The sequence below is a fragment of the Ammospiza caudacuta genome, chromosome 11 (genome assembly GCF_027887145.1).
Source record: "Ammospiza caudacuta isolate bAmmCau1 chromosome 11, bAmmCau1.pri, whole genome shotgun sequence".
NCBI lineage: Eukaryota > Metazoa > Chordata > Aves > Passeriformes > Passerellidae > Ammospiza > Ammospiza caudacuta.
This window is the reverse complement of record NC_080603.1, coordinates 12,685,690-12,712,117: the sequence shown is the minus strand read 5'-3', so window position 1 is coordinate 12,712,117 and position 26,428 is coordinate 12,685,690. Positions and strand designations below refer to the sequence as shown.

Here is a 26,428-nt window from a genome sequence, read left to right as displayed (position 1 = left end):
TACTGACAGAGGTCCTTTTGATGCACAGTAAATGATGCTTATCAATTGAAATGGAAATCCATTATTTACCTTAGAGGCTGGCAGTTATCAAATAGGCATCCATGATGAAAGAGCTGCACTTCAAGGAGCTCATCTACAGCAGCTTAGCCTGGAAACATTGATGGTTTTGTCCCTGGAGCTAGAGAGGACCATGGGGTGTTGCTGAGGGCACCCTGTGTGTGCTGTATTAACTGCAGGCGGATATGTCCCTGAATTCCCACCTCTGCCAGCATGGAATCAATGGCTCTTTCTGTCAGTGCGAATCCAGCGCTGTTGGAAGGGCCCTTGGAAGATTTGTGAGGCATTCTGATAATGGCAAGGATAAATTGCTTTCCTGCTTAGATGAGGAATCCTTTAATTATGCTGTTGGAGGCTTTGCATGGGTAGAGCTTCAGCTGTCTGCTTAGGACAGACAGCCTCAGCTGGTGCTTGGAGGAGGAGGGAGGGATGCTCTTTCTTCTCTGTCCATATCTAGGCAGGCACTGCTCTGGGTAGGGAGTCACAGCAGGTGGTGGGGAAGTAGGTACCTACAATCAAATCAAGCTGGATTTTAAAATTTGGGGTAGTAGACTGTAGGAAAACCCTTGATCCTGCCTTCTGTACTGCATAGGAAGCAGGTTGTGAATGGAGCATCAGGAATGCAGAGCATGTGGTCCTTGCATGCTGACTCTTCCCAGCAAGAAGAGGGGGAAAGCCTGGGGCTCACTCTGCAATGCATTTCCTGTGGTAGCTCCTCGAGCCTCAGTATGAACTGCTGTAGCCACAGCCAGTGGCAGAATGTATTCCTATTTCCCTGCAATTCTTTCTAAAGGCTATTATCTACTGAGCACAGTTAGTTTCTCTCAGTAGGAGCCAAAGGTTTCTGTGCGTGACTTCTGCAGTCTCCTGAGGATAGAAAGCATGGAAAATATTTTCTACTTTCTGCAGAGTTTCTTTCATTGTGCAGTTGCTTTCCAGTTATCCTGCAGGTTGCTATCTGGGCAATCCTGTGGCACAGGGTTAGAGGATGGAGGCTGTGTCCCCAGTGTGACCCACAGTGAGTGCCTTGCAGCCAGACTCGTGGCTGTGCAGCCAGTGCAGGCAGATGCTGTGCTGCTGCAGGGCTGGGGGCATGAGGGGAGGATGTCACCTGGTCATAGCAGTGTTCATGGCTGGTGTCAAAAGCTGTGCAGAGCTGGTGCAGGCTCATTTGAAAAAGACTTTCTATTTTTGCTTAACTTCAGTATATTTTACTAAGTCATAGCAATGTTACGGTCTAAATTAAGTCATCTGCCCACTTGGAAAACACTCTAGTATTGGTTTTACAATATCCTCAGTTTTCTTAGCTATGATTCTCCAGGGAAATCCCTGAGGAATCTCTGCAAGCCTAGTTGTGAAATCATGTGGGGTTTATTGATTTTCACAGTATAGATCTCTGATTTCCCATTATGTGCAGTATAAAACATCTTCACTTACCTGTGCTGTCAGGGATGTTGGCCAGCAATGAGATAATACACACTTGTGGAAACCGATTCATTACTTAAAATTTTGAAAGCAGGAGGTGACTATATTGCTTTTATATAAACCAGCCCATATCAAAATGTTTAGGACTGCTGTGCAGGCTTTAGGGAATGTATAGAAGTGAAGATCTGGGTTAGTGACTTTGTTCAGTAATTGCAGTATGGTTCATATTTAGCCAAGGTGATTCAAATCACCTGTAATGATGAAATAGGGACAGCACCATTTGTGACAGTTACAGCTTTAGTTTAGCAGATTATTGTGCATGAAATTAGTGAGTAACTAATGGGTCTGTATGCAATGATACGCTAAGATAACATCTGGTTTATGTTTTTCTGCTTAGTGTTCCTGGGTGTATTGCAAAAGAATATGCACCTTCTCTATGACAATCAGTTGGATTTTCCAGCTGCCAAGTCACAGAACAAACTCATTTCAGACCTTATATTTCTGGCTGTGAATCAAAAGTAACTCAGCTGATTTCAAAGAAGCTATTTCCTATATGTCTGCATATATATCTGATGGAAAGATTCATCCTATCATCCCATGTGAAGAGATCTGTCCATCTCCCCATATATTGTACTATATGAACTAATCTTGGCAATGGAAGCTTTATCTGTTTCAATACAGACCTAGGAAATGATGACTCCCGTGATTTTTTGCAGTTATCTTTCTCTCTGACTGTCCCTCAGGCATTCAAGTATTATCTTTCTAGAGGAGACTTCTGCAGCAGACATTAGGAATGAGGAAAGAGTTGCATGATATGAGTCATTAAATAGCAATAAAGAAAAAAGTGATAAACTAGAGCTGTCTCAGAACAGGAACCACCTATTGTGAATTTTCAGGATTTTTGTTTGCTTATGCTAAATGTAGGCCTCTCTATCTAAATGAAGGGCTGAAAAATGGGCTGCTGAATAGACATAGCACAGTTTTGCAATTAGTAAAAGCTTTGGTCGTGTCACAGAAGTGACTCAAATGTCCCTATCTTGTTCCTTCCACATTTTCATTGCATTTGTCTTGGGTTTCTTGCTTACCAAGATACGAATTGTATTTTGGAGGGGTGTGAGGGCTGTATTAGCAGCTTCTTTTGACTACCATTTTTAGCTCCTAGGGAAAAAACAAGAACACAATACCCTGCTTAAGATCTGTCTGTTGCAGTGAATTATTTCTGCTGCTTCCAGAAAGCTGCGGCATGGAGGGCAGAGCTGCATCCTCTGGTGGGGCTACTCAGAGACATTTGAGAGGATGGCTGAGCTGTGTCCTGGAAGGGAAGAATATAGGTGGCTTATTTGCAAATGAACTTGAGGGGCAGATTAGGCAGCAGTTTGACTGTGGCATCCTCGGCAGTGAACAGTCTTTACTGTACATCAGCCCTCAGAATGTAAATATTTAAGGGGTTCTGTTGGGGAGTAAAGCCCTTTCAAGAGCCTTCTGTTTATAATCATTCACAAAAGTCAATGTTTCCTATTATGCAGAGAGTGTGGGGTGGGTTCCTGTGCTTGAGTACTACTTCACTGAAGTCACATGAAAAATGTAAGGAGCTGGTGAGCTCAGCTTGGTGCTCCTCTCTGAGCTCTTGACCAGTTTGGCTCAGCTTTTTGTTCCCGTGGCAGGGAGCTCTGTGGGCTCATCCCAGCCCACCATTAGCCTCCTCCAGCTTGAAAAGGCTGGATGTCAGCCCCCCTGAAATGTGGTTGTGACATGTATCTCGGGTATGCAGTTCCCATCTCAGGTGTGTAATTCATATCTCAAGTGTGTAATTCATATCTCAGGTGTGTAGCTCACTTGCTCTCAGCAAATCATGTCCATTTTTCTCATTTTCAAGTGCTGAATAACACAGAATGCATCTGCCTGCAGTTGTTCAGTGGTTGGACCACATTTTTAATTAGAACACAGGGATTTAAAGGTACTTGGAAAATAATGGTTTTGATAACTTGGAGGACAAAACCAGGTGATGGCTTTGTATCTGATTTGATGAAAAATTTTGCCATCCTTTAGGGCCCTGCTAGCACCTCCTCTGTGTAAGGATGATGTGGTATCAGCACACTGTCACTGTTTGTTTGTCACCTTCTGGTTTAAGAAAATGATGCTACAAAGAACCTTCTGCATGCCAGAGCTGCTTCTCATGGCACCTCTTGCGAAGAAATCAGAGGGAACAGTGAGCTCACAGATTTTATACAAAAATCATGTAGGGTTTTTCTTTTTTTTTGTGATGACTTCACATTGTTCCTTTTCCTTTTTCCTCCTTTGAAAGAAAGATGTTTTGGTGCCACATTGCAGGCACAATTGTGATGACCTTACTTTGTATGAATATTTCCAGCATCCCAGGCTCTGCTGAAGTGAGCAATACAAACACACCTTGCAGCAGCCCCTGAGCCTCTGAGGTTTGCCCACATGGGTACAAGTCTCCCATGCAGCAACTTTTGGCTTTACAGGCAGTTTCTTGTTCCCATAGACTGATGCCCATGTATGAGTCATGTCCCAGCAGGAGCCTTGCCCAGTGGTGTGGATTGATGCTGGATGAGTTAATGTCTTGTTGAATTAAGAATGCATTGTCTTTTCTGCCTCATGTTATATTTGACAGTTGTTTCCGGTGTGATATGAAGTTTTAACCAGATAGTATTCTTCCTCTCTTTAAACCAGTGTGGATGGGTTATTGAAGAACACTGAATACTAATTTGACCTAATTGGAATTTATTCAGAAAGCAATGTAAAAGTGATTAAAGTTCTTAAATGCAGTGTGAGCCATTTACTCTTGAGAGAAAACAAGAGAAAAAAAAAAGTAAGCTTACAGTAAAGGTATTAATAATAAAGGATGATTGATATTTTTGATATAATGAAATCTCATTTCTATAGTTACAATTCTACATGCAAGATAATTACTTCTGCTCTCCATTCCTGTATACTGTACTATCCAACTGGAAAAGGAACAGTGCAACTAACTCAATTGTGAGGAACTTTTTAAATTTAGGAGTGAATTTTTTCTTATTCTCTGACTGATGAAAGATATTAGTCATGCATAAACTAATTTTCTCCATCTTTTCTTAACCACCTGCTGCCTGTGTGGTGTTTATGCTGTTGCTGGCTGTTGTTGCAGTTGTAATAAAACAAGTAGGGACACAAAAATCCCTGTTGCATTTCAGTATCTGGGAGGCAGCTGAGTAAGAGGAAGTGGAAATTTTCTGATGTTACAGGAAGTGCTTTGCCCTTGAAACTGGCCAGGTCAGAGTGATGCAAATTCAGCAATGCCCTGGAGATATGAGATATTGTGGGCAAATAAATAGTAATTTATTCTCCTGTGATGGTAGTGTACAAGTGGTGCAGATGCTCCCACCTTTGTAAAGTTCTGTTTGCCTGCCCCTTCCTAGTTTCTGATTCCTTCTTAATTTAGAATAGGCACATTTGTTTATGTAGAGAAACTTGATTATTTAGGTTTAAAATTAAATAAGTTTCACAGTGCTAAGGATTCACAGTTATCCACTGGTAAGGATGGGCTGCAGGTCCCCCTCTGTGTATCATGCACATGGGACATGTTTGTTGCAGGTGGATTTTTTCTGAAGTGAGAGGTGAGATTCAGCTTGTTGAGTTGGGGGCTCTCTGCCTCACTGAGGATGTGTTGACTGTCACCAAGGTGTCATGACCCCAGTTTATATGAGGAATAAAAATGTTCCTCATTGTGTTAGGCTGTCATGTAAGTAAAGGCAGAATGACTGTTTACAAATCCAGTATATCCCATATCCAGTATATCCCAAACTTAGACTCTACCACATGACTTGACTGGTGTTAGGGAGGTGTCTGCTAACAGAAGAGTTGTTTGTATTTGGCCACTGAGTGGCACTCCAGACCCACCAATCTAAGAGGGGAAGGATTTATTTCTGCCATCAAGGTTCAGGGCTCTAAAATACAATTATTGCAAGCATGTAGACACCATTGAATCAAATTGGACTGCTGAAGGTTAAATTGCTATCTTCAGAAATGTTGTTATAATATCCATCTTGACATTTCATTATCCCAGTACAATATAAATATCAAATTTGATTAGCTGTCAAGCAGCAAGAAAAATAAACCAAAATATTCCCATCATTTTTACTCCAGAAAAATAGTATGGGATATCATTATAAATAGTGGGCTGCCAAAGGCAGATCAAAGTTTAAAAATATCAATTGAAAGTGGTATTTGGTTGGGTAGCTAGAATATTTTTGCCCCCAGAAGGTGCCATTATGAAGAGTGTTGGTGTTGAAGGCAGATGTTCAAGCTGCTGCATCCATTGCTGGATATAACCTAGTTTGGTTTGGGCAGTGGTAGCTTTTTCATCCAGCTTTAGTGATGCTTCCAAGATTCTTTTCAAGACTGAGACTTTCACTGTGTTTACAGGACCAAAAGCTCCCAGTAGTTTGACTAAGATTTGTTTTTTAATCATGCAGTATTCAAATAAAACATCATGTTGACCTTCTTGGCAAAACCATTTATGGACAACTGGCTGTACCCATATTTCTAAATTGAGATACTACAGGTCAAGCAAACCTTTGGTGTGAATCAAATTTGAATCACCCTAAATTTGAATATGGTACTTTGTACTGGAATTTAAGCAGTGCAATATTTAAAACATTATTCAATGTCATAACAAGTCATCCATCATACTCTGTGGATCTAGAACTGTTTATAACAATTTTTATTACTGTGAACAGTTTCTAATTCATGCTATAATTACTATTCAAACTACGTGACATCAGCCTAATTCTCTCTTGTGAGATTAATTGAGAATTCCAGCCTACTGTTTTGCATATATGACCGTGAAGGCAGCTGTTGGAACTTTAGCAATGTTTCTGAATAAATGCTCTTGATAGAGTTCTAGTTCCAAGTGAAGATAAGACATCTCTGCAGCTAAAAAAGAATTATGATTCCCTGTGGAGCTGTGTGTGTCACAGAGCATTGTTGAGTTTAATGACTGTGTTTGAAAAAGTGGAAAGAGTTGGTCCCATGCACTGCTGATTGTTTCCTTGTTTCACATGGTGTCTAGTAGTGATCACACAGCTCCAGGAAGGACAAATGACTGTGGCTACAGACTGGCATTGGGCACAGACGTCATCCAGCTTTCTCAAAGCAGTCTTTTAAATGTCACCTTCCTGTGATGGGAGGCCACATCACACCAGGACTGAAATTTCAGTTTCAGCTTTCTTACTTTTTTTGGTGTTGGTTTTTCATTTTTGCCTGCAAATGTCAGTTGTATTTTCTGTTGACTTGATATTTTCAGGAATCTTTGATTCTTTTAAAGTTATGTTAAGTGCACTGGTGATGGTAGACACTTTCTCTGACTTCTTGGGATTCCAGATATTGTTGTTTGCTGTATTAGTATACAATGTCTTTTCCCCTTTTTTTGCCTCCTCTGTCTTAGAGTGATCTCATGCCTTGCACAATAACTTCTCTGAACTCAATTCACTAATCTAGCTTGCCCAATCAAGTGTGTCATTGTCTTTGTGACCATGAGCTTTCCTTTCCAAGGGGCTTCATCATGCTGGAAGACTTTATGAGCCAGCAGAATGAATTTTGATCCTGTTCAATTTTGGTGCAATTACACCTATTACTATGGTGCTTGAGCCACATTAGGAACAAGCAGAGTATTTATCTTGGCTACTGGCTCTTACTCACACTGTGGCACCACGACTTTGCTTTCATCTCTTTTGGGAGATACTGTAGTAGTACCCTCCCATTTTCCCGTGTGACCTCAATATATACTGTGCTCTGCATAAACGTGGTGTATCAGCATCTGGTTCTATGTGCTAAACACAGATTTCCTCACTGAAAACCTTTTTTAAAGCCTTTTTTTAGGTTTTTGTCAGGAATCTGTGAGCTTTCCAGATTTCCATTTCAGACACCTTTGATGTGAGTGACCATGGACTGTGCTGCTGAAGACAGAGGTGACGGACTAAACATCTGAAAGGCTTCACATAATTTAAAACCAGAGATTGCTTCAAATGACAGACATCAGTGCCCAGGAGACTCTGCTGGCCACTATATTTCTGCTTCCTGTGCTCTGTGCCAGAGTTTAAAATTGAGTTTATTTCTTCCACATCACAAATGCTGGTGACCAAGTGCAGAGCGGGTCAAACTTGAAACAACCTTCCTGTTAGGCAGTGGCTGGGAATAACCTGGGGCAGGATGAAATTCCTCAGATACACGTCCATATAATTATTTGGTATTTGAGTCATGAACCAGAGCCAGGCTTTTGCAGTTGCTTCGAGTCATTTTATCGGCTGGCTTATCTTGGTATGATAGATCTGACAAGACCATATCACAGGACTCAGTTTTTGGAAAGGTATTACTACTGCTTTTGCTGAGAAGAGATTTTGTTTCCCTCTTTCATTTGCTAGCAGGAATGTGTGTTTTACCTCATGAGGGTTACCAGGGCTGGCCCCCAGCTCTAGCCTTGGTTTTCTTCTGGCCAGCTTTTATGCTGTCTCTTGTTCAAGGGTGTCAGAATTCTCTTCTGGTTTTAAGCTGTTGCTGTTTTACATGAAGTCACTCAGAGGGGGCAGGGAACACCAGTGCTGTGCTCTGTTGCCAAAGCATCCAGTAAATTCACATGGGCTGACAGGGAACACTGGGAACCCCAAGGTCAGTTCTGCTCTGTGATCTTGCTAGATTCCTGTTCTCTGTTGCTTTGCTCTTAAAGAGTTGGACACCAGTCTGTCTTTTTTTAGTTAAAAAAACCCCACCACAAACTCCACCATTTTCTTAATACCTTCAAGCTGATCATCTGTTGTGATGAGCTATAGCTCCTTTCAACTGAGAATTCACTGTGATTTCAGAATATGAGGTGTTGGGTGATTTGGCAGTGCTACGCATGTGATAATGTCCTTCAGGAGTGATTAGGGCTTTGTTCATCTGAGAATCATCTGCTGAGAAGTGCACATGTAAGTGGAAGAAACTGTGATTCCAAGAGTTTGCATTCCTTATAATGGTTAGGTAGTGAAAAAGGAGAATGACTGTACATGTACCTAAGTCAAACACCTTGAGTGTTGTGAAAGCTGCTCCATGTGTCTTTAGCCATTTATATGGAAGGATTTGTGTTAGTCTTTTGTTAATTCAGAATTTTTCCAGGCTTTAGATGATTGTGCCATTTGGCAAAGTCTGGAGCTCTATCTCCTTTTCTACACTTGCTAAACACTCCTGGATAAAAATTTCTCTTCTGTTCTTTTACAGTGTGTGCTTACTTAATTTTCCTTTCAGAAAAGAAGTAGGTGCCTGAAGGTGGCAGCTTAGTTGCTAGAATTGGAGAAAAATGCAAGCAAGATGAAGCCTGCTCTTGCCATTGCATCCTTGATTTAATTAGATTTTAGTTATACCTGACATAGAGCTGTGTAAGAGTTTTAAGCATTAGCTGGAAAGTGTGAAGGACATTATGTCTCCTTTGCCTAAAGCATAAAAGGAAAAAAGTTTTTCATTTTAACAAGAAACTCCAGAGCAGTTTGGACTCTACATCAAAGAGCAATATTTGGTTTCATGATGTCTTCCAGACAGTTCTTAATGCAAGTCCAAACCCAATCTATAAGTAGTAGCCAAAGTGATTTTTGCCTTCTCTAAAATTCTCTCTAGCTAAACCTAGCTGTGCTGGTTATGTGTTTTTCCAAAGGGCAGCAGCCTGATATAATGAAGAGTAGATTTTGCTTTGGCCTGTGGTACCGTACTGTCATCATTTTGGACCCCCTCCAAGAGAGCACAGGTGGCAGTTCTGCTGGGATCTCACAGCTTCTCTGTTTTTATTAGCCTTTCTGGCTGGTATCCTCTACTGTATGACCCACCCTTGAGATGCACTTTTTGGATCACTCCATGGAATTTCTTCTGCTCACCTTCTAAAATTTCATCCCGGTATCTTAAATTAAAAATGTCTGGGTAAACCTTACAGTGCTCGTTCTAGTCATTGGTTCCTGATCACATGAGCTATATTTGACTGATGTAAGGAGCACAGGAGTATCTTTATGGATTATCCAGGGACATCCATGCACTTCCCTGTGACAGGTGTGCTCTGGTTTGCAATCCACCCTCAAAACAGCTGCATATCTCCCAAGAGCTTTCTCCAGGTCATGTTGTGGTTCTTTATCTGTTCCACACATTTCCAGTCTTCCCTAGATGAAGTTGTAGTTTCTATAGGTTCCACACTCTGCCTGGGCTGTGTCCAGGCAGCTCCTTCCATCAGCCTTCAGTGCAGGCAGTGCTGGGGGGTGAGAGAGGCACTTGTCCATTGCCAGGATTGCCCTTTGCCGGGAGCAAAGGCTGGAAGCAGAGCAAATGGCAGGCAGGAAGGAAAGCAGATGGAAGAAGATAGTGGAGTTATCTTGCTTCATATGTGCCTGTCCTCTGTATTTGTTTATTCCTGAGTGTTTATGTAGCCAGAACTTGCTCTGCCAAGAGTCTGGGTGTGGAGGTGGTGCAAGGCCACTGCTCCCCCCGTCCCTCACCGTGCTGGGAGACACCTCTCTAATGACACTGTGCTGTCAATGAGGCAGTGTCCCAAGGACTGCAGTCATTGGAAAGCTGTGTCTCTTTTTGCAGGAATAGCACTCTGAGTGTGGCTGCTGGAGCCCAATTTCTGTTCTGTTAATTGCACTGCTCCCTCATAAATTGCCCTTGCAGTTTCCCTCAGTAATGCCATTCATCACCTCTTTTAAACTCTGAATTTGGCATATACAGGGCCATGTAGGCAGCTGCTGGTTATATTTTAATGATACAGCTTGCTAAATGCTTCTTTAAGAAGAAAAGTGTTATAAATAATTCAATAGAGTTATTTTGCAGTACATATATATGTCTGTCATAGCCTATTAGAATAGCAGAGTGTCACTTTAAGGATGCAGAGAGGAAGCTGTCTGTTTGCACTGCTGAACAATTTGGGGCCATAGGAACCCAGGGCTGTGACAGGCATTACGATATGATGCATTAATGCCATTTCTGGGTGTTATTAGTTCATCCCCACAGGGGCTGTGCTGCAGTTGCATGATCTTGCTGCCATGGGAGGGGCTGCCTTATTTTTGCTGTAGTTGATTTTAATGTGGAGATTTTTATAATCTCTCTGGTACTTTTGTGAGAAAGGGAGAGGCTGTTGTTTTATAACTACTTAAAAAAAATTAAATATCTGACCTTGCTAACAACAAAACATGAAGAAAAATTACATCTATATTGTCTGCCACAGTAATTGTTTTTTCAGGAGGGGACTAACCTTTATTTCAGCTTTTTCTCCTTGAAAAACAAAAGGTAAACAAGATCCTACAAAGAAACATCATGTGTTGGCTGCTCTTGCCTGGAGTAAGAAACAGTGCAGGGTTTTTTTGTTGTTGTTTTTGTGGGTTTTGTCCCCCCCATGAATTTGTTGTCGATACAGTATGCTTTCTTGTAAATAAGATTTCTTCCCAGGAATAGCTAGGTTGGTCTCTTCAGATTTGATTTTTGCATACATGGCTTGAACCTTACTGCTGTTTGTGGATTTGCACTGTAATTAAAGGATCTTCTGCTTGGTTTCGGTCCAACAAGAGATACCAATTTGTTTTGATGAGGAGGCAGCAGAAGAAAAGAGTGGAAGGCTAGAGGCAGATAATAGGAAACAAATAATGTAGTCTGTGCTTGTACTGTAAATATCTGTATTTTCGCATAAAGTAAATTCTTTCTTACCCAAAATGCTGTTTGCTTTCTATTGTGCTGTCATATTTAAGCTTATACATAAATAACCTAAAATATATGGCATTTTCTATTTAAAACCATTTAACCAGAATAATAACAGCTTTGGTGGGAAATGAGTGTTAGGGGAGGCTTAGCAGAGGCTCTAATCCTTGTGTAAAAGTACAGGTACAGCCATGTCTCAGTGTCTCATACCAGTGCTGGATCAGGCTCCCTGGGAACAGGAACACTGCTTCTTTGGGCTACATGGGGAAAGCTACAGAACTTTACATGATGAGTGATTCTTTATTTGTTAATGCACACACTAATTTCTCTTGCCAAACTTCTGCCTGCATTTTTAGATACTGAGAGAATGGTCACCTTTTCTTAAAATGCTTGACACGTGTTGCTGTCCATGCTCTTTTGAAAATCTCTCTGTCAATATGTCAAAGCAAAGGGGGAGAGCACTCCAAACCCATGGGCTTTCTTGAAATGCCTGGAAGTATTTGGTTCCTTGTCTCTGGGGAAGAGAAACCGTCCTCTGTGAGCAGTTATTCCTGGCTTGGCCATTTCAGACACTGCTTCTTTATTCTTCTTTATTGTTCCTTTCTGTCTGATCCTGAAAGTGCTGGAGAAAATATTATGCACTAGTTGTACTCTTCGTTTGATATGATCAAGGGCTATTAAGCTCTTAAAAGATTTGCTTATTCTATTAAATAATTTTAAAAACTATATTGAAAATTGTTACTCTAGGATGATGATAAATGGGACTGAGTTTCTGCTTGTTACAGAGCTGGGAAACACCTGGTTAATGGAAAATGTTGAAGTAATTGCTTATATATGTATTGGAGTCATAGCCATATGTTGATTTTTAGGTGGTGAGACCTCCTTGAGCTTATTGTGCTACACAATGGATTTTGCTTCAAGAGAATGTTATAGGCATCCTGTGTTGTAATCCTGTAATTAAATTCTTTAGGAATTCTTTAGTTCTGTTGTCATGCTGAAGAGCCATTTCAGAGTCAGTGTTGCTTTATCCAGGGCTGGCCCTCTGTCCCTGGTTAGGCCAAGCAGCAGCTGGGTAAAGGTATCTGAGTGTCAGTGGCAAAGTCCCTGGTGGGCTCTCCACTCCCTATGGTTTGGTCATGGCCCAGTGACTGCCAGGCTGCAAACTGGAAGGTAGAAAATAGAATTATGATGTTTTTAGCTGCAGGTATTCATTACTGCATAAACATGGTAACTGTGAAAAAACAGTGAAGGATTTCTTTATTTTCATAAGTACCTTTTTTCCGTAGAGCTCTAAAATTTGCACCTGATTGTTCTTTTAACAAACAGATCAACAGCAGGGCTACTCGCTATAGATTTTCTCTTTGCAAAGTCAACTTCAGGGTCAGTGGAATCTATGAAAAATAATTTTCTGCCCTTTGTTAAAGCCACGACCTCTGCAATACAGAGAAATGAACTGTGGATATGAAGGGAGATTTTGGAGCTTGCTGTACAACTGGTGTGAATAGTGATCAGTCTGACCTGCAACCATCTGAATGCTTCTGGGGCAAGCTGCTGTAATAGATGACATAAATTGCAGCAGTGATAAGCAGAGCTGTCCCCAGAGAGGAGGACCTTTGCCCCTATCCCCTTCTTTCCTCCAGACAGTCCTCCACTTTGGAGTGCTGTTTTCTAGGCTCTCCCATCCTAGGTTCAGTGCTTCCTTTCATCTTGGCTGAAATTAGCACTATAGAAATCCCCGTGTCTCAGTTTTGCTGCAGGTGGTTAAGGGCTGCATTTCTGGCTGCTTTGCAGGCTTGTCACCTTAGAGGTGAAATACAGCCAAGAGATTGGGTTGGAGGCAATGTACCTTTTTCTGGGAGAGGTGCTTGGGTGGTACTGTGATTGAATTAATCAGCTTAAAAGGAAGGAGGCTCCCTCTGTGACACTGTGAAAAGCCTCCTGATGCAGAGAGGAATTTGCAGGAGATGGGCATCTCTGGAGCCCAGAGAGCCTGATGAATACCCAGTTCACTCACAAGGCCTAAGGATCACTTTCAGGTCCTTCTGTGCTGGTTGGAAAAACATTATCTAAATGCAAAGTGACTGTACTGAAGACACAGGCAAGCACTAAATCCATTGTGAAAACAGGACCTTGGAGGCACTGTGAACCATGGCTTTGGAAATGAATTAAAAACTGTATGGCACCATTGTCTTCCATCATTATACTCTTTGGGATGTATTTATTCCTTTAAAGTCTTCTGTTTAGTCTGCTAACATACTCTTGCATTGTTGAGTGGGAAATTTCTGGTTTAATTGTAATACAGTGTGATGAACCTTAGAGGCAGTGAGGTTGTATTCTTTCTTGTCTGTGTAGAGCCTATGTTGCCATGGTCTGGATCCAGAATTTGATAACACAAACAAGTGATAAATCAGACATATTTATCTAAGGACTCATTTGGCAAGAAAAAGAGTTGTTTAACTATATTTTCTTCTTCATAATGTGTTTAGTGCTTTTTATTAAGTTGAAATGTGCAAGGTCTGTTTTTCATTGCTGCAGTGTAAGTGCTCCATCCCCGTGTAGGCACTGTATTTCTTCTTCTCCAGCCTTCAAACAAGACTTTTCCTGGAGATGCTAAAATTTTTGAGAGCGGGAGGAATCTCAGAGGGTTTGGTTAAGTCATGGAACTCATTTCACGTAATGATTCATGAAGGAGATGTAGAAGTAATGACAGAGTATTTTAATCAGAGACTTTGCGGGATGTGGGTACAATTACATTTGTATGGGGTTGATACTTCTGTGTTCCCTGTACTCCTCAGGGAATGTGTTTCATTTGCAGTGTGTGAATGATAGGAGAAGGACCAAATACTGCTATTTCTGGGAGTCTCTGTAATTTGTTTTGTAATTTTATCTCTTTTTTTGAATGGTACTGGTCTTATAGCACTTGGGGGAGGAAGAATTGAAATAATTTTATGAACATTACTTCTGTTCTTCCTGCAGTGTAGAGCTGACACTTCCTTTGATATACAATCCAAATTTGTAGTCATCTCCAGTGATTCCTGAAGTTGGCTCCCTTCCCTTTTGTTCTTAATTTCAGGTGTTGTTCAAGTTGTGCCAGGAATTAAGTGCAGTTGAGATTTTTGGTCTCCAGAACTGAATTTCTTAGTAACAGAGGTTTTGTTCAATTTTATTACTTGGCATCTTCTTTTGAAGGCAAGAACTAAAGGAGAAACACAAGGATCTCCTGGGGAATGCATAAAGAAGGGAACCTTGAGGACAGATCTCTTACCCATAAATGATAGTGAAAAACATGAATTCTGTGTGGCTTTCTGGAAGTGCTTCAGTGCCCAAAGTCTTGGAGAGTATGTAAAATACACATGCCTCCATGGAAAAGGTGGCTGAAGTCGTAACTGTTCTTATACTCCCTCATTGCATGCTCCATGAGGTACAAAAGTTTCTGTAGGACTGATGCCAAAGTGAATTTTCTGTGTGTTGGAAAGGAAGGGGAACAAAGTAAAAGTGAACAGTCTGCTCCCCTCTGTGTCCATGGGCTCCTTCCCTCTACCATGAGACAATAGCTGTGAGGAGCCCAGGACTAAAAAGCTTTCTGAAACATGATGAGGTGCTTAATCAGATTTCCGTGTTTGGTTTCAACCTCATGTGAATAAAGAATGTGTAGTGAAAGAGGTTTGTGTGTACTTTGTACATAAACATCAAGGTAGGTGTCTGCCTGCAGGGGCATTGTGGTCATGCAAATTTATGCCACACTCTCCTGGCAGAAGGGATATTCTCAGTGAGAAGGTTTTGAGGTAGCAGAGGAAAGGTTTTGGAAGGACTCTGTGTGAAGGAAACTTCCAGAAATTGCAATAATGGCTACAGAGTGGGTTGGTTTTCTCACCTTCCTGGCTGCCTCCACCTCTCTCTTTGCCTGTGAAGACTCCTGAAGGGCAATGGGAAATGAACTGGCTTATCCAAGTATTAATTTCAACCCAGCAGTAACTGAGTAGCGAGAGAGGAAGTTACATGAGGCAATGAAAGGAGACAAAGGAGGAAAGTGATCTAAATAGCAACATAAAGAAAATATTTGGGAATAAAAGTAATCATTGACTTGTACAATAGGGTGTCCAGCAGCCCTGCTGAGGTTGTGTGTGATGGATGTATTTGTTCATTCAGTTATGTCTTGCACAAAAACATTTTTAAATTGCTGCTAGAATGAAATTGATTTCTTGAGTTTTAAATAGTGCAGTGTAAATCTTCCACTCACACCAGGACCGAAGAGTCTCTGACTGCAAGCTCACTGCAGTTTGCCAGTTCCACTTGATTTCATTTCAGATTCATCCCTGCAAGCCAAACCACAAAAAGAGCTTCCTGTCCAGTGGAGAATGAAATGCAAGAGGCGATCCTTTTGTTGCTAATGGGAGGCTGCAGGGAGCAGAGCTGGCTCTTGCTGAGGTTGTTGGTTAACTATTTGGGCTTGGTTAACTATTTTGCTGGTGAGGCAGAGACTCCTGGTCACTGGATATAAGTTAGATGCCCTTAGATCTAACTGAAGGCAGTATTCTAATACCTGGGGTAGTTTATAAAAAGACTTGCTGAGCAGCAGCCTGATGTAATGAAAGGTGAAAAGCTTGGATGGTTGTGCTTCTCAGGATTCTATTCCGGGAGAGTTTGGCTCACTGCTTTATTTACCCCACACTGGCTGTTTGGCCTGTGGACTCAGTGGGCCTTTTCTGGTTGTCTATTTTTCCTCTCAGAGCTTATAAATTAAGCCATCAAGGGTAATTTTTTTCTCTTCCAGTAGGTTTATTTATATATTAAATCTTAAACTTGCCAAATGCTGATGTGTTTTCCCACATCCTCCTTGAGCAGTGTGGGGTAGTGTTGCTGATGGGCCTGATCAGGTAGGGTAAGGAGGGTTCACTCCTGTGGGCATTCTGCATGTTGTCTTCTGTTCCTCTCCTCAACTGCCACCAGTGGGAGGCCTGGTAGAGCTCTCTAGCTATGAAGAGGGGTTCGGAGATGTCTGTGTGCTTTTGGTGTCTTACTCAGAGTTGGGACATTATCTCAGATGTGCCCTGCACTTTGATGCCAGTCATCTGCAGTGCCTGGAGTGTTTGTCCTGCACAGGGCTTGAGAAATTAGTAGTTCTTCTTGGGTGAGCTCTGCCCTCAGAGAAGCCCCATTCCTGAGATGCTGCCCTGGACTGGATGTTGGGACACCCACTCTGGATCACAGTAACTCACCTGTTCTGCCCGCTGCCATGTTAAAGGGCTTTCCTAGGCAACTTCAGAAGCAGCAGCACTGAAATTGGTATTATGTTTTTCTTTCTACTGGGGAAGAGCATTTTTCAAGAAAAGGTATTTTCACAGTGCCCCAGCTCTCCCTACTCCTTTGCTTGCTGCAGCTTCTGAGAAGCATGGGGGCTGTAAAACCTGAAAGAACAATGATGGACTAAAAATGAAAGCTCTTCTGTCCTTCAAAGGCATTTAGTTGGGGAACTATATCCAAAGTGACTATTCTGTGCTGTCCCTTTATGCCTTACTTGTGTGGTGACCCCTTCCTGGGGGGCTTCTAAGGCAGGATCTGCTGCATGGTCACAGCTGAGAAACACATGGGAAAATAAAAGCACCTGCAAAGGGCTGCTGTGAGCCTGGCTGTGGGGACAGATGGACAACTGGAGCAGCTGCTGACCAGCAGTTGTTTTTCCTTAGGAGTTCTGAAGATGTAAAGAGCCAAATGCATTTCTTGCTGGGCTTGTTTATTATTTTTGTTTTCAAGGGGGAATTGTAGCATGACTGTAAGACATAAGTTCAGCCTTGGTCCCGCAAAAGGAGTCAGATGCTGTTGACTTAACTGCTGAAGAACTGCTGATACTTCCAGCTTTTTCTGGAGCTATCCTTTGATTCCTTGGAATAAATCAGACATTAACTACTGATGAATTTTTTTTTCTCTCCTAATCCAGTGGGCAGCCCTAAGAGTTGATGGTTATTTTCCACTAAATAGTTGCCTAGCTCTGTCTGTTCTCCCTCTGAATTTTGTCTCAAAAATAAAACAGTTCTTCACATATTTCTGTAAGCCACATTATTGCATTTACTGTGTATTTCTTTGAGCTGAGGAGCCCTGCCATTCCCACAAAGACCCTTGTGTTCGTGCTGCAAGGCTTTGGCTGGACACAGGCAGTGTGGGTGAGGGAGCAGTGACAGGCAGAGGGAAACTGTGAGCCTTTTTACTTGACTGAGTTATTTTTTAGGTCTTAAGCAAATGTTGCTTGAATGCAGTTCATGATATTTGCTCAGTGATCCAGTGGAATGTCTGGGATATTTTTGTTTTTCCTTCAGAGCCAAAAAGCAGCTTTTGGCTCTAAATCCCAAGCTGCCAGCCTGAGGCTGAGTCACTGTGCTTTAGGCTGAGGAGAGCTGAGCTGGTGTGGTGAGACGGCTACCCTGTCCAGCACAGAGCACTCCTGCTGTGCCTGGAGCTGGATGTGTTAATTAAAGATGTTGAAAATTACTCTACAGCTAAATCTGCTTTTATTGACATGAAAGCTGTGCCAGGACTTACCAAGCTGTTGGACAGCATGCTGAAGGCCTGTCCCATTTGTATTCCAGCTCCACTGAGGATAAAAGAAAAACTAGTTTCAGCCATCAAATCTGCGACTCTTTGGTGAGCCCTGATTCTCCCCAGCCACTCAGCTTGGAGGTGCCGCTGGGGGCTTTGGGCACACTGTCATTGCAGTGAAGTTGAGCACAAGTTTCCTGAGTAGCAACTTCTTGCAGAGGTTCCCAGATCTTGTGATGATGTGGAGATGAAGCTTGCTGTGTCCTGGCTGTGACAATATGTGCCTGAACTTTCTCATCTTGCATCTGCTTTTGTGCTGCAAACCCAGGGAGCATCTCCATGTATGTGTTCTTGCAGCAATTTTCAACAAGACATGCATACGTCCTTCTAAACCTGCTTTTGGCTGCTGTTCTTCCAATCTCCTCTGCATTATTCTTTAAAACTTCTGCAGGTTTACCTGATCTTTGGGCTGGTGTTTCTTGGCTTGGCTGGGATGAACTGACAAGCTTCAGCCATTGGACAGGTTTTCCAGGGAGATGTTGGAGTTGTTATCCCTGGAGGTGTTTAAGGGTGTCTGGATCTGGTGCTGGGTGAAGTGGTTCAGTGGTGTAGGGGTTGCAGTGGTGGTGCTGAGTGGATTGTGATCTTAAAGGTCTCTCCCAACCCTGATGTCTCCATGATTCTGTGATGGTTTGCTTGCTGACTGGAGGGTCCGTACCTGTGCATCTTAGCACAGACCCTTACAGGCACTTTCTTCATTGCCACGTATCCTGAAGGTGTCACAGGAGCAGTTGTGTTTTCAGGAAGAAAATGTCTCATTACCTCTGCTTGCCTCACATTTAAGTGAGGCAAACTGTCTTCATCAAACATAATCAGTAGCAACTAGACCAAAATTGAGGCTAAAGGAATGTTTATTTTAAAACACCGATAAACAAAAGAGACAGTCACCTACTACTAAGATTGCACAAGATTCAAGATCCTCTAGTGACTGCAAATATGCAGAGTAAATACCTGCTAGCTGAAGGTCAGTGCTCTATTTTTGTTTTTTTCATTTTCTGTGTTGATTTTGCTGACAAAGACCCTCCTTATATAGTATGGAAGAAATACATATATTAAATAAATAAGGAGTTAATTTTATATATGATCTTTTGATCATGGTCTTGAATAGTGAGAGAGCTGAGAGTCCTGTATGTGTCCCTGTGCCAAGAGAGCATCTGTCCTCATGTAATGCAGTAATTACGGGTCTTTACAACTTGGATCTGATTTCTTGGAGCACTGATAGTCTATGGGCTGGGGATAGGGAACAGAAGGAGAAAAAGTCAAATGACTGCCTAACTTCAGGTGCCCAAGTGAGGCTTGTGAGGTAGGGGCAGTATGGATATATGATCCATTGGGGAGTCACATCTGAGATCAGAGAGACACATGCAGGAGCTAAGCTGCTCTTTATCTGCTATGAATTGCAAGTGAAAAATGTGAGATCAATGATGAAAGAGTATGAAAAGGATATGAAAAGAAAAAAACCCTTATTAATTCTGACAAATCATAGTGTGCTAGAAGTTTAAATGTCTATTGCAGCTGCTCTACTGGTCTTTTCAAAGTTGGTAAGCTCTTAAACATAGTTATTAAAAGATATTTTCACCATATGTTATTGGATTGAAGGGGCTGAAAACAACAACGTCAAAATACTCAGATATTTCTGTCTTTCCAGGAGAGTGCATGAAAAATGACATCAATTATTCTCCATGTCCTTTGACATGAGACATCTCTATGTGTCACATGGGTGTAGCTGCATTACAAAAGGGCAAAGGCACAGCATTTTTCAATTGAGGACAGTTTTGCCAGACACTGACACGGGTGTTGGCAAATCTCTAGGGTGAAATAAGGACCTCTTCAGAACATCTTGGCTTTTACAAAATGTTTGGATGCTTGCAAGCATAGAGGTGGTGAAACCTCAAGAGTATTTTATGTCATGCTTGGTGACAGTGGCTTGCCAGAGCATGAAATTTGCCATAGAAGGGCAGGAAAGAATGTGGATAATTTTTAACACGCCCAAGAAATTTTTGTGAGATGTATGTATCTTCTAGAAATTTGTGGAACAGATGGAGCACACAAAGGACTAAAACGGCCATAAAGAAATACACTCTTATCCCTGGTAGAAGATATGATAGGAGATGCCTTCACTGCTTAAGGTTAACACAGTGGCATTGAGCTGAATTTGCATTCCTTTTCTCCCTTAAAATAGTGTCCAAAATAAGTAAAGGCTGCAACAGCATCATAATTTACTTGTTGCAACCAACCTGTAGCTGCTCTGCCTTGCACTGAGACTAGAATCATAGAATTATGAGAATCAAGATTGGAGAAAACTTCCAATATCATCAAATCCAACTTTGACCAAACACCACCTTGTCAACTAAAAACCATGGCATTTTGTGCCATGACCAGTTGTTTCTTGAACACTTCCAGGGATGGTGACTCCACCACTTCCCCAGGCAGCTTGTTCCAGTGCTTAACAACCCTAGAGGGGAGGGAATAAAGGTCCTGGCCTCACTGTGTATACGATGACACTTGCTATTGGACATGCCACACTTGCACAAATAAGTAATTTTCCTGGACTAATGTTTGCTGCCAAGTGAGTTCCAGAGTTTCAGAGGAAGAAAAAGCATTATTGAGTCCTGGTGAACTTTTGCTGGTGGTCAGAGCTGTATTATCACGGATGTGCCTTTCAGCCTGCACTGTGGCCTTGCTTGTCTTTGTCAATGATCACTCTCTGGTCAGTAAAGCTGTGGAGTTGATGCTGTTCAGGCACTTCAGTGTGTTTTCCTATGTGCAATGATAGCTGTAACAACATCACTACTGCTACTACTAAGGCCTTTCTGTGCCCTTCACATCTCAGTCTTATGATTATTAAAGATGAAATTCTGGGGTTTTTTGGGGTCTTTTTTTATAGTACCTGCTGGTTTCACACTGATGAGATATCAATGATTTTACTGGGAAAGACCACCAGTGGGAATTTTTGCCTCAAAATAGCTTTCTTTTCCAACTGATAATGAAAGGGATTATCTGTTCTTTGACCCTTGGTTGGCAGACTTGGAAATTGAAAAGGAAGGTGGTTGTACTGTACTAGCTTCACTGTAATAGTGTGGTCAGGGGTTTCTGAGCATTTAAACAAAGGTGAGTGTGCTGTGAGATGTGTCAAGGCAGGAGCCAAAATGGAGGGAGCACTGCTTGTGGAATAACCTTGTGATTCTGAGCTCAGGGAGAAGTATCTTTCTGTGAGTCAAAGGGTGGAGGAGTCTCCCCAGCCCCTGTATCCCTGTTCTGTTTTGGCAGGGGACCATGCTGTGATGAAATGTTAGACATCTTGGTCTTCACCAAGAGCTTCAGTGATGCTACTCTTGTCAAATGCTTGTGTCTCAACTAGGAAAAAAAAGGATAATTCATTTTAAAAACCAAAAAGTAACAGCACTAGTAGGTGTAGATGTTTCTATATAAGACACAGCGCAGGAGAAACTTTAAAGTTGAGGTTTTGTTTATTCTTTTCTGTGAACTCCTTATTGTAATGTCTAAGCACCTTATAAATATTTATGGATGTGTCCTCAAAGGAAAAGGAGATTTATATAATGGAGGTTCAAAGTCATGTTAAAAGAAGCAACTTTCCAGAGGTTCCTACACAGTTATACCGTGACAGAACTGGGACAGTACGTCCCATTTTGGTAAACAAGCCAGAATTCCATCCTTATTATTAGTTGCTTTTGCATTGGCTGCTTAAAGAGTAATTCGCTGCTTTTTTTTTTTTTCTTAAAATACAACTGCTTTATTTTAGGGAAGTCCATTATTTTTTGGAGCTTCACTCTTCTGCAGGCCACACACACTGATTGATGGCCAACAGGAGGTTGCAGCTAGCTGCTGCAGAGGAACAGAGGAGAACATTAAATTCAATTTATGCTGCTGTGTTACAACTTGCTCTGATTTTGCTCCTTGGCTGCTGAAGGTGTTGGAGCATCACTTGGGAGTCGTCCATGCTCAGAAGCTGATGCTGTGTGTTGGGGTGAATTTGCAGCACAGAGCTCAGCAACACTGACTGAGGAGTGGAGTTGCCTTTGCTTTCCTCTCCTCTCCCCATGCTCGTGCTGCTCCTCAGGGCAGCTCACGAGCTGGCAGCAGCTTCCTCTTTAGGACAAGCCAGCAATGAAACAATTCCCTGCATCCCCTCTTGTGCACCCATGAGAGATGCTGATTTCTGTGGTCTCCAGGTGACACTGGGCTTCTCCAAACAGCAGCTGGGGGGATAAAATGTTTGCCGTGGTGGCAGCTCTCTCCTGCAGCCAGGGATTCAAAGCTGTGTTTGACCAGTGACAAAGTGCATGAGCAAGAGGCTATTTTGCTGTTCGTCGCTGTTCGTCGGGGTTTAAAATCTTTGTGCAAATCTCTTGGTAGTTAGTGAAGGACTTGTGATGCTGCAATGGGCTTTGAACTTGACCCCAAGTGTCACGTTACAGTGTTTGTCTTTTGTTAGTTGGCTTGTGAGTATGAAGCAGTGCTGAGCGAACCTTTGGAGAATATATTGAATGTGCAAATTTGCACAATGATCTTGCTCCATTCAAAGCAATCTGACTTTGGATATATGTTGAAATACCCCCCAGTATGCTCTAGACACATTCCTCTTTGGTCCTGGATGTGCTGTTTGTATGTGTTTAGTTGGCACTGTGAACGCTGCGGTTTTCTTTTAAGTTTTTCTACAGTACTTTAGGGAACTCAACTCTCATCACTAATAAAATAAAATAGGGCAAAACACTGGTAGGTCTTGCCTTGTTAACTGTTCTAGCTGTTGTGTTTCCCACTGTTCCAAAAAAAATACAAAGATTTATAAGATTCAACATATTCCCAGTGCAAATCATGAATATTTATAGGCAAAGAATAAGACTTCCCATTTTGAAATGTTAGTGCTAGGAAATTGCTTTTTTGGCAAGCGTGATTAAGCCACACAGACTTCCAATAAAGTTTTGTGAGCTTTTTCCTTAATTATGGCTTAATTTAGGCCTCTGAGTTTAACAAAACGTGTGAAACTTGCAGCAAAATATTTTTCTTGTGGAAAACTGTTTGCATGGATTCCAAATCCTGTATTTCTTGTGGTTATGATTTTTTAATGTGCTTAAATGTGGAAATTCCTTGTTTTTTCTATACATTTCTTAACACATTTACAACATAGAAATAACCTATACTGTGTGTTTAATGCAGAATTTTGAAGAAATTAGTTTGAAAAGTGTGTGTGATTACTTTTTTCCTCCAAATGCCTTGAGTAAAACGTAGAGGTTCTAAGACATCAAGCAAGGGGTAAAAGATTCTGTCTCAATCAGTTACTGCTGCAAGAGATAAATGAGGAACAATTTTGCTTTCATGCAGTTGTTCTTAAATGCACCATCCTGACAACAGCAATAAATAGAATAATCTGCATAATTGCATTTATGTGGCATTGACCTGTCTTTCCTAGAGAAAATCCCTTTTCCCAGATAAAATAATCTTCCATTCAACTGTAAGTGGAAAGATGCCTCATTAGTAGCTGCACAGATTTAGGGGAATGTTTCTGCACAGGCTTAATACAGAATTTTGATGTGGACCTCCTAGTGAATTTGATATTTGGTGAACAAATTTCTGTAAAGGCACTAAAACCACCTTGCTTTCCTGTGCTGATTGCCTAACAGGGTATTACTCAAAAGGACTAGACAAGAAAGGAGAGAGATGATGTGATTAAACTTAGGTAGATTTATTACTAGATTTTTTAACAGCATATTTTCTTAAATTAATGTAATAAATATCTCAGCCCTGCTCAAAGATACAGTTTTGAACAGCTTTGAGCTATTGCTGGCTTAATACTTAAGTAGAAGTAGCCAAAGTGGTGGAAGAACAGGATCATTTTGGAAAAGAAACATTCAGTTTAAAATCCTCTACTGTGTGATCACGCTTTTCAGACCCCCTGCAGTCTTGCATTATCAAACTGAGAATGTCTCCATCTCCCTAATACTAATATTTGAAATATGATACAGAAAATCATCTGAATAAAGTATGAAGGAAAAAAAAGATGTGGTTTGCATCACAGCTACCTGGGACCTGCTCCAGTGGCACTTGCCCTTGCTAAGATGAGCTTAGGGGTAGTCATGGGCTCTCAAGCTGGGCTTTCTAGGGGAGGTGAAGAAAGTGGAATGCCTTGAAACTCAGACACTTGGGCATTTTTAATCTCTGGGTTGGAATGGTGAAGTCAGCATTTGTAAAAGCAAATATTTGGAAAGCAGTTTGAAAACTGTTTTACTGAAAATGATGCTGAAATGGGGGAGTTTGTGAGGGGAGGTGTGTGCTTTTATTTCCCCAATGGAACTCTCCGGGATGGCAGAAAGTACCATCAGAGTCTGCTCTGTGTTTTCACCTATCTTTGTTCTTCTTTGCAGGTTACATATTTGGGTAAGGTTTCCACAACAGGGATGCAATTTTTGTCAGGCTGCACAGAAAAACCAGTCATTGAATTGTGGAAGAAGCACACACTCACCAGGGAGGATGTTTACCCAGCTAATGCCCTTCTGGAAATTCGCCCTTTCCAAGTCTGGCTGCATCATCTGGACCTCAAAGGCGAGGCGACAGTGCACATGGATACCTTTCAGGTAGCACGTATAGCCTACTGCACTGCTGACCACAACGTCAGCCCAAACATCTTCGCCTGGGTCTATCGGGAGATCAACGATGACCTGTCCTACCAGATGGACTGCCACGCTGTGGAGTGTGAGAGCAAGCTGGAGGCCAAGAAGCTGGCCCACGCCATGATGGAGGCCTTTAAGAAGACTTTTCACAGCATGAAAAGCGATGGCCGGATCCACAGGAACAGCTCATCGGAGGAAGTGTCTCATGAATTTGAATCTGATGATGGTTGACTGAAGTCATTCACAGTTCAGCAAAGGCAGAAATGGCTTAGGGAATGAGAGCTGATAGATGAATAAGCAACAATTGAAACTGGGTAATGAAAGGACTGCCAAACACTTGTCTGACCACCTTTTTAAATCAGAAGAGCAATTTGGTACCTACAGATATGCATTATTAAAGTAATTACATTGCATTGAAATCTGCTGCTGTTGTAAAAGTGACAAGAAGATCTCCCTCCCCCACCTCTGTCACCCTCCCATCACTGTCCCTTTCTTGTCTCTGTAGTTCAGGTACATACCATGAAGTGCAGTCATTCCTGTTTGTCTTATGAGACTGGTCAGGCAATTTTATTAGTTGCTTCTCTGGCATTCCTAGCTGCAGGCTGATGCTGATGCACAAGAGCAAGTAGGCCTGGAAAGCCCTAATGGTTCCTGAAGAATCTTTCCCCATGATGCATCACACAGATCCTTTGACCATACGTAGGCTAAGAGAGCCATACACAGCCTTTTAGACTAATGGCCTGGCATTCTGCAGTTAATTCATATTTCACAGATAAAAAATGAAAGATGCTTGTATGTACACATTATATCATATGCTATCCTTTATTTTATTCATTGTACCTATTTTCTTAATGTACTGGCTGCCATGTCTTTCACCCAACACCAGTAGTTGCAGTTTCAGACTATGTACTGCAGGATACCAAAAAGGGGTGGGCAGAAATACTCCCTGGTGGCTGGGGGTTCAGCAAGTCAGCCCTGCTGTCTGTGCATTATCCTACCCTGATGTGCTCCACAGGAGGGGGCCCGCTGGGAAGAGCTGAGGGACGCTTGGGTGTGTCAGTGTTAGAACTGTGACTTCTCATCAGCCTCAGGTGTGACGAGATCCGAGCACGGTGGGCACCGCTCTGTGTCCCCCTTTCCGCATTGCTGGGCGAGCGGCCCTGGTGGGATGGAGCTGGCAGTGTCTCACCACACAGGGCTGCCTCACTGGAAAGAGCTGAGGAAATGGTCCCTTAGGAGTCAGGTTTGAACAGCTGTTCTGGTTGAGAACCTCATGTTAAGATTTCCATATCTTTCCTTGTTCACAGGTATACAGTCATGCCTTTCTTAAATGCAGATGTTTAATAAAACTCAAATAAAGGAAAAACTTGTTTCACTTGATATTTTTTAAGGCTGAGAGCAGATCAATAGTTTGCAAGTAATGCTGCTCCTTTGTACAATTTTGTTTGTAATTATGGTAATGTTAGGGGCACTAGGGCACCTTACAGAAGCCTTAAAAGAAAGCTAATCCAAGCAGATAGCTCTGTGTCTGTGTTTTGTGTCTCTGTGTTTGTATGTGAGAGTGTATGTGTGAGTCCAGTGGTAAAGCATGTAGATTGAGCATGGAGATGTATTGAGGAGGGCCCACACCTCTTGAAAATATGCTTGTTGCTTTACAATGTATGTAAACTGTTCTCCAGCATAAATGCATTCATACTTTAATAAAAAAAAAGTTTTGAGCTAAACCTTGTTAGTTTTAAGCTGTCTTTCCAATATAAACTCTGTGGTTTTGTGTGTGTGGGTTCTGTGTTTATTTCATTTAGTGGAACAAAAATGTTAATTTATTTCCATTTAATTATTACATCAGTCTTCATGGGAATTGCTGTTAACATTTTAATATTACTTTCTTTTCAATATTTAGGTTAATTATTGCTGTGAGGTTTTGTGTTGGTTATGAGGGGGTTGTGTGTTTTGGTTGGTTGTTTGTTGGGTTTTTTGTGGTTTTTGTTTGTTGGTTGGCTGGTTTTGTTGGTTATTTT

General features: G+C 41.8%; 1 protein-coding gene across 1 annotated transcript in view; it reads left to right on the top strand.

Annotated features, from left to right (window-relative positions):
* PID1 (phosphotyrosine interaction domain containing 1) overlaps positions 1-26,123 on the top strand; it is an 84,890-nt gene extending 58,767 nt beyond the window's left edge. The window contains exon 3 of the mRNA XM_058812306.1: positions 24,165-26,123. Coding sequence (XP_058668289.1) covers positions 24,165-24,641 — 477 coding nt within the window. The 3' untranslated portion in view covers positions 24,642-26,123. The remainder of the gene's footprint in view (positions 1-24,164) is intronic.
* The last annotated feature ends 305 nt before the right edge of the window (positions 26,124-26,428 follow it).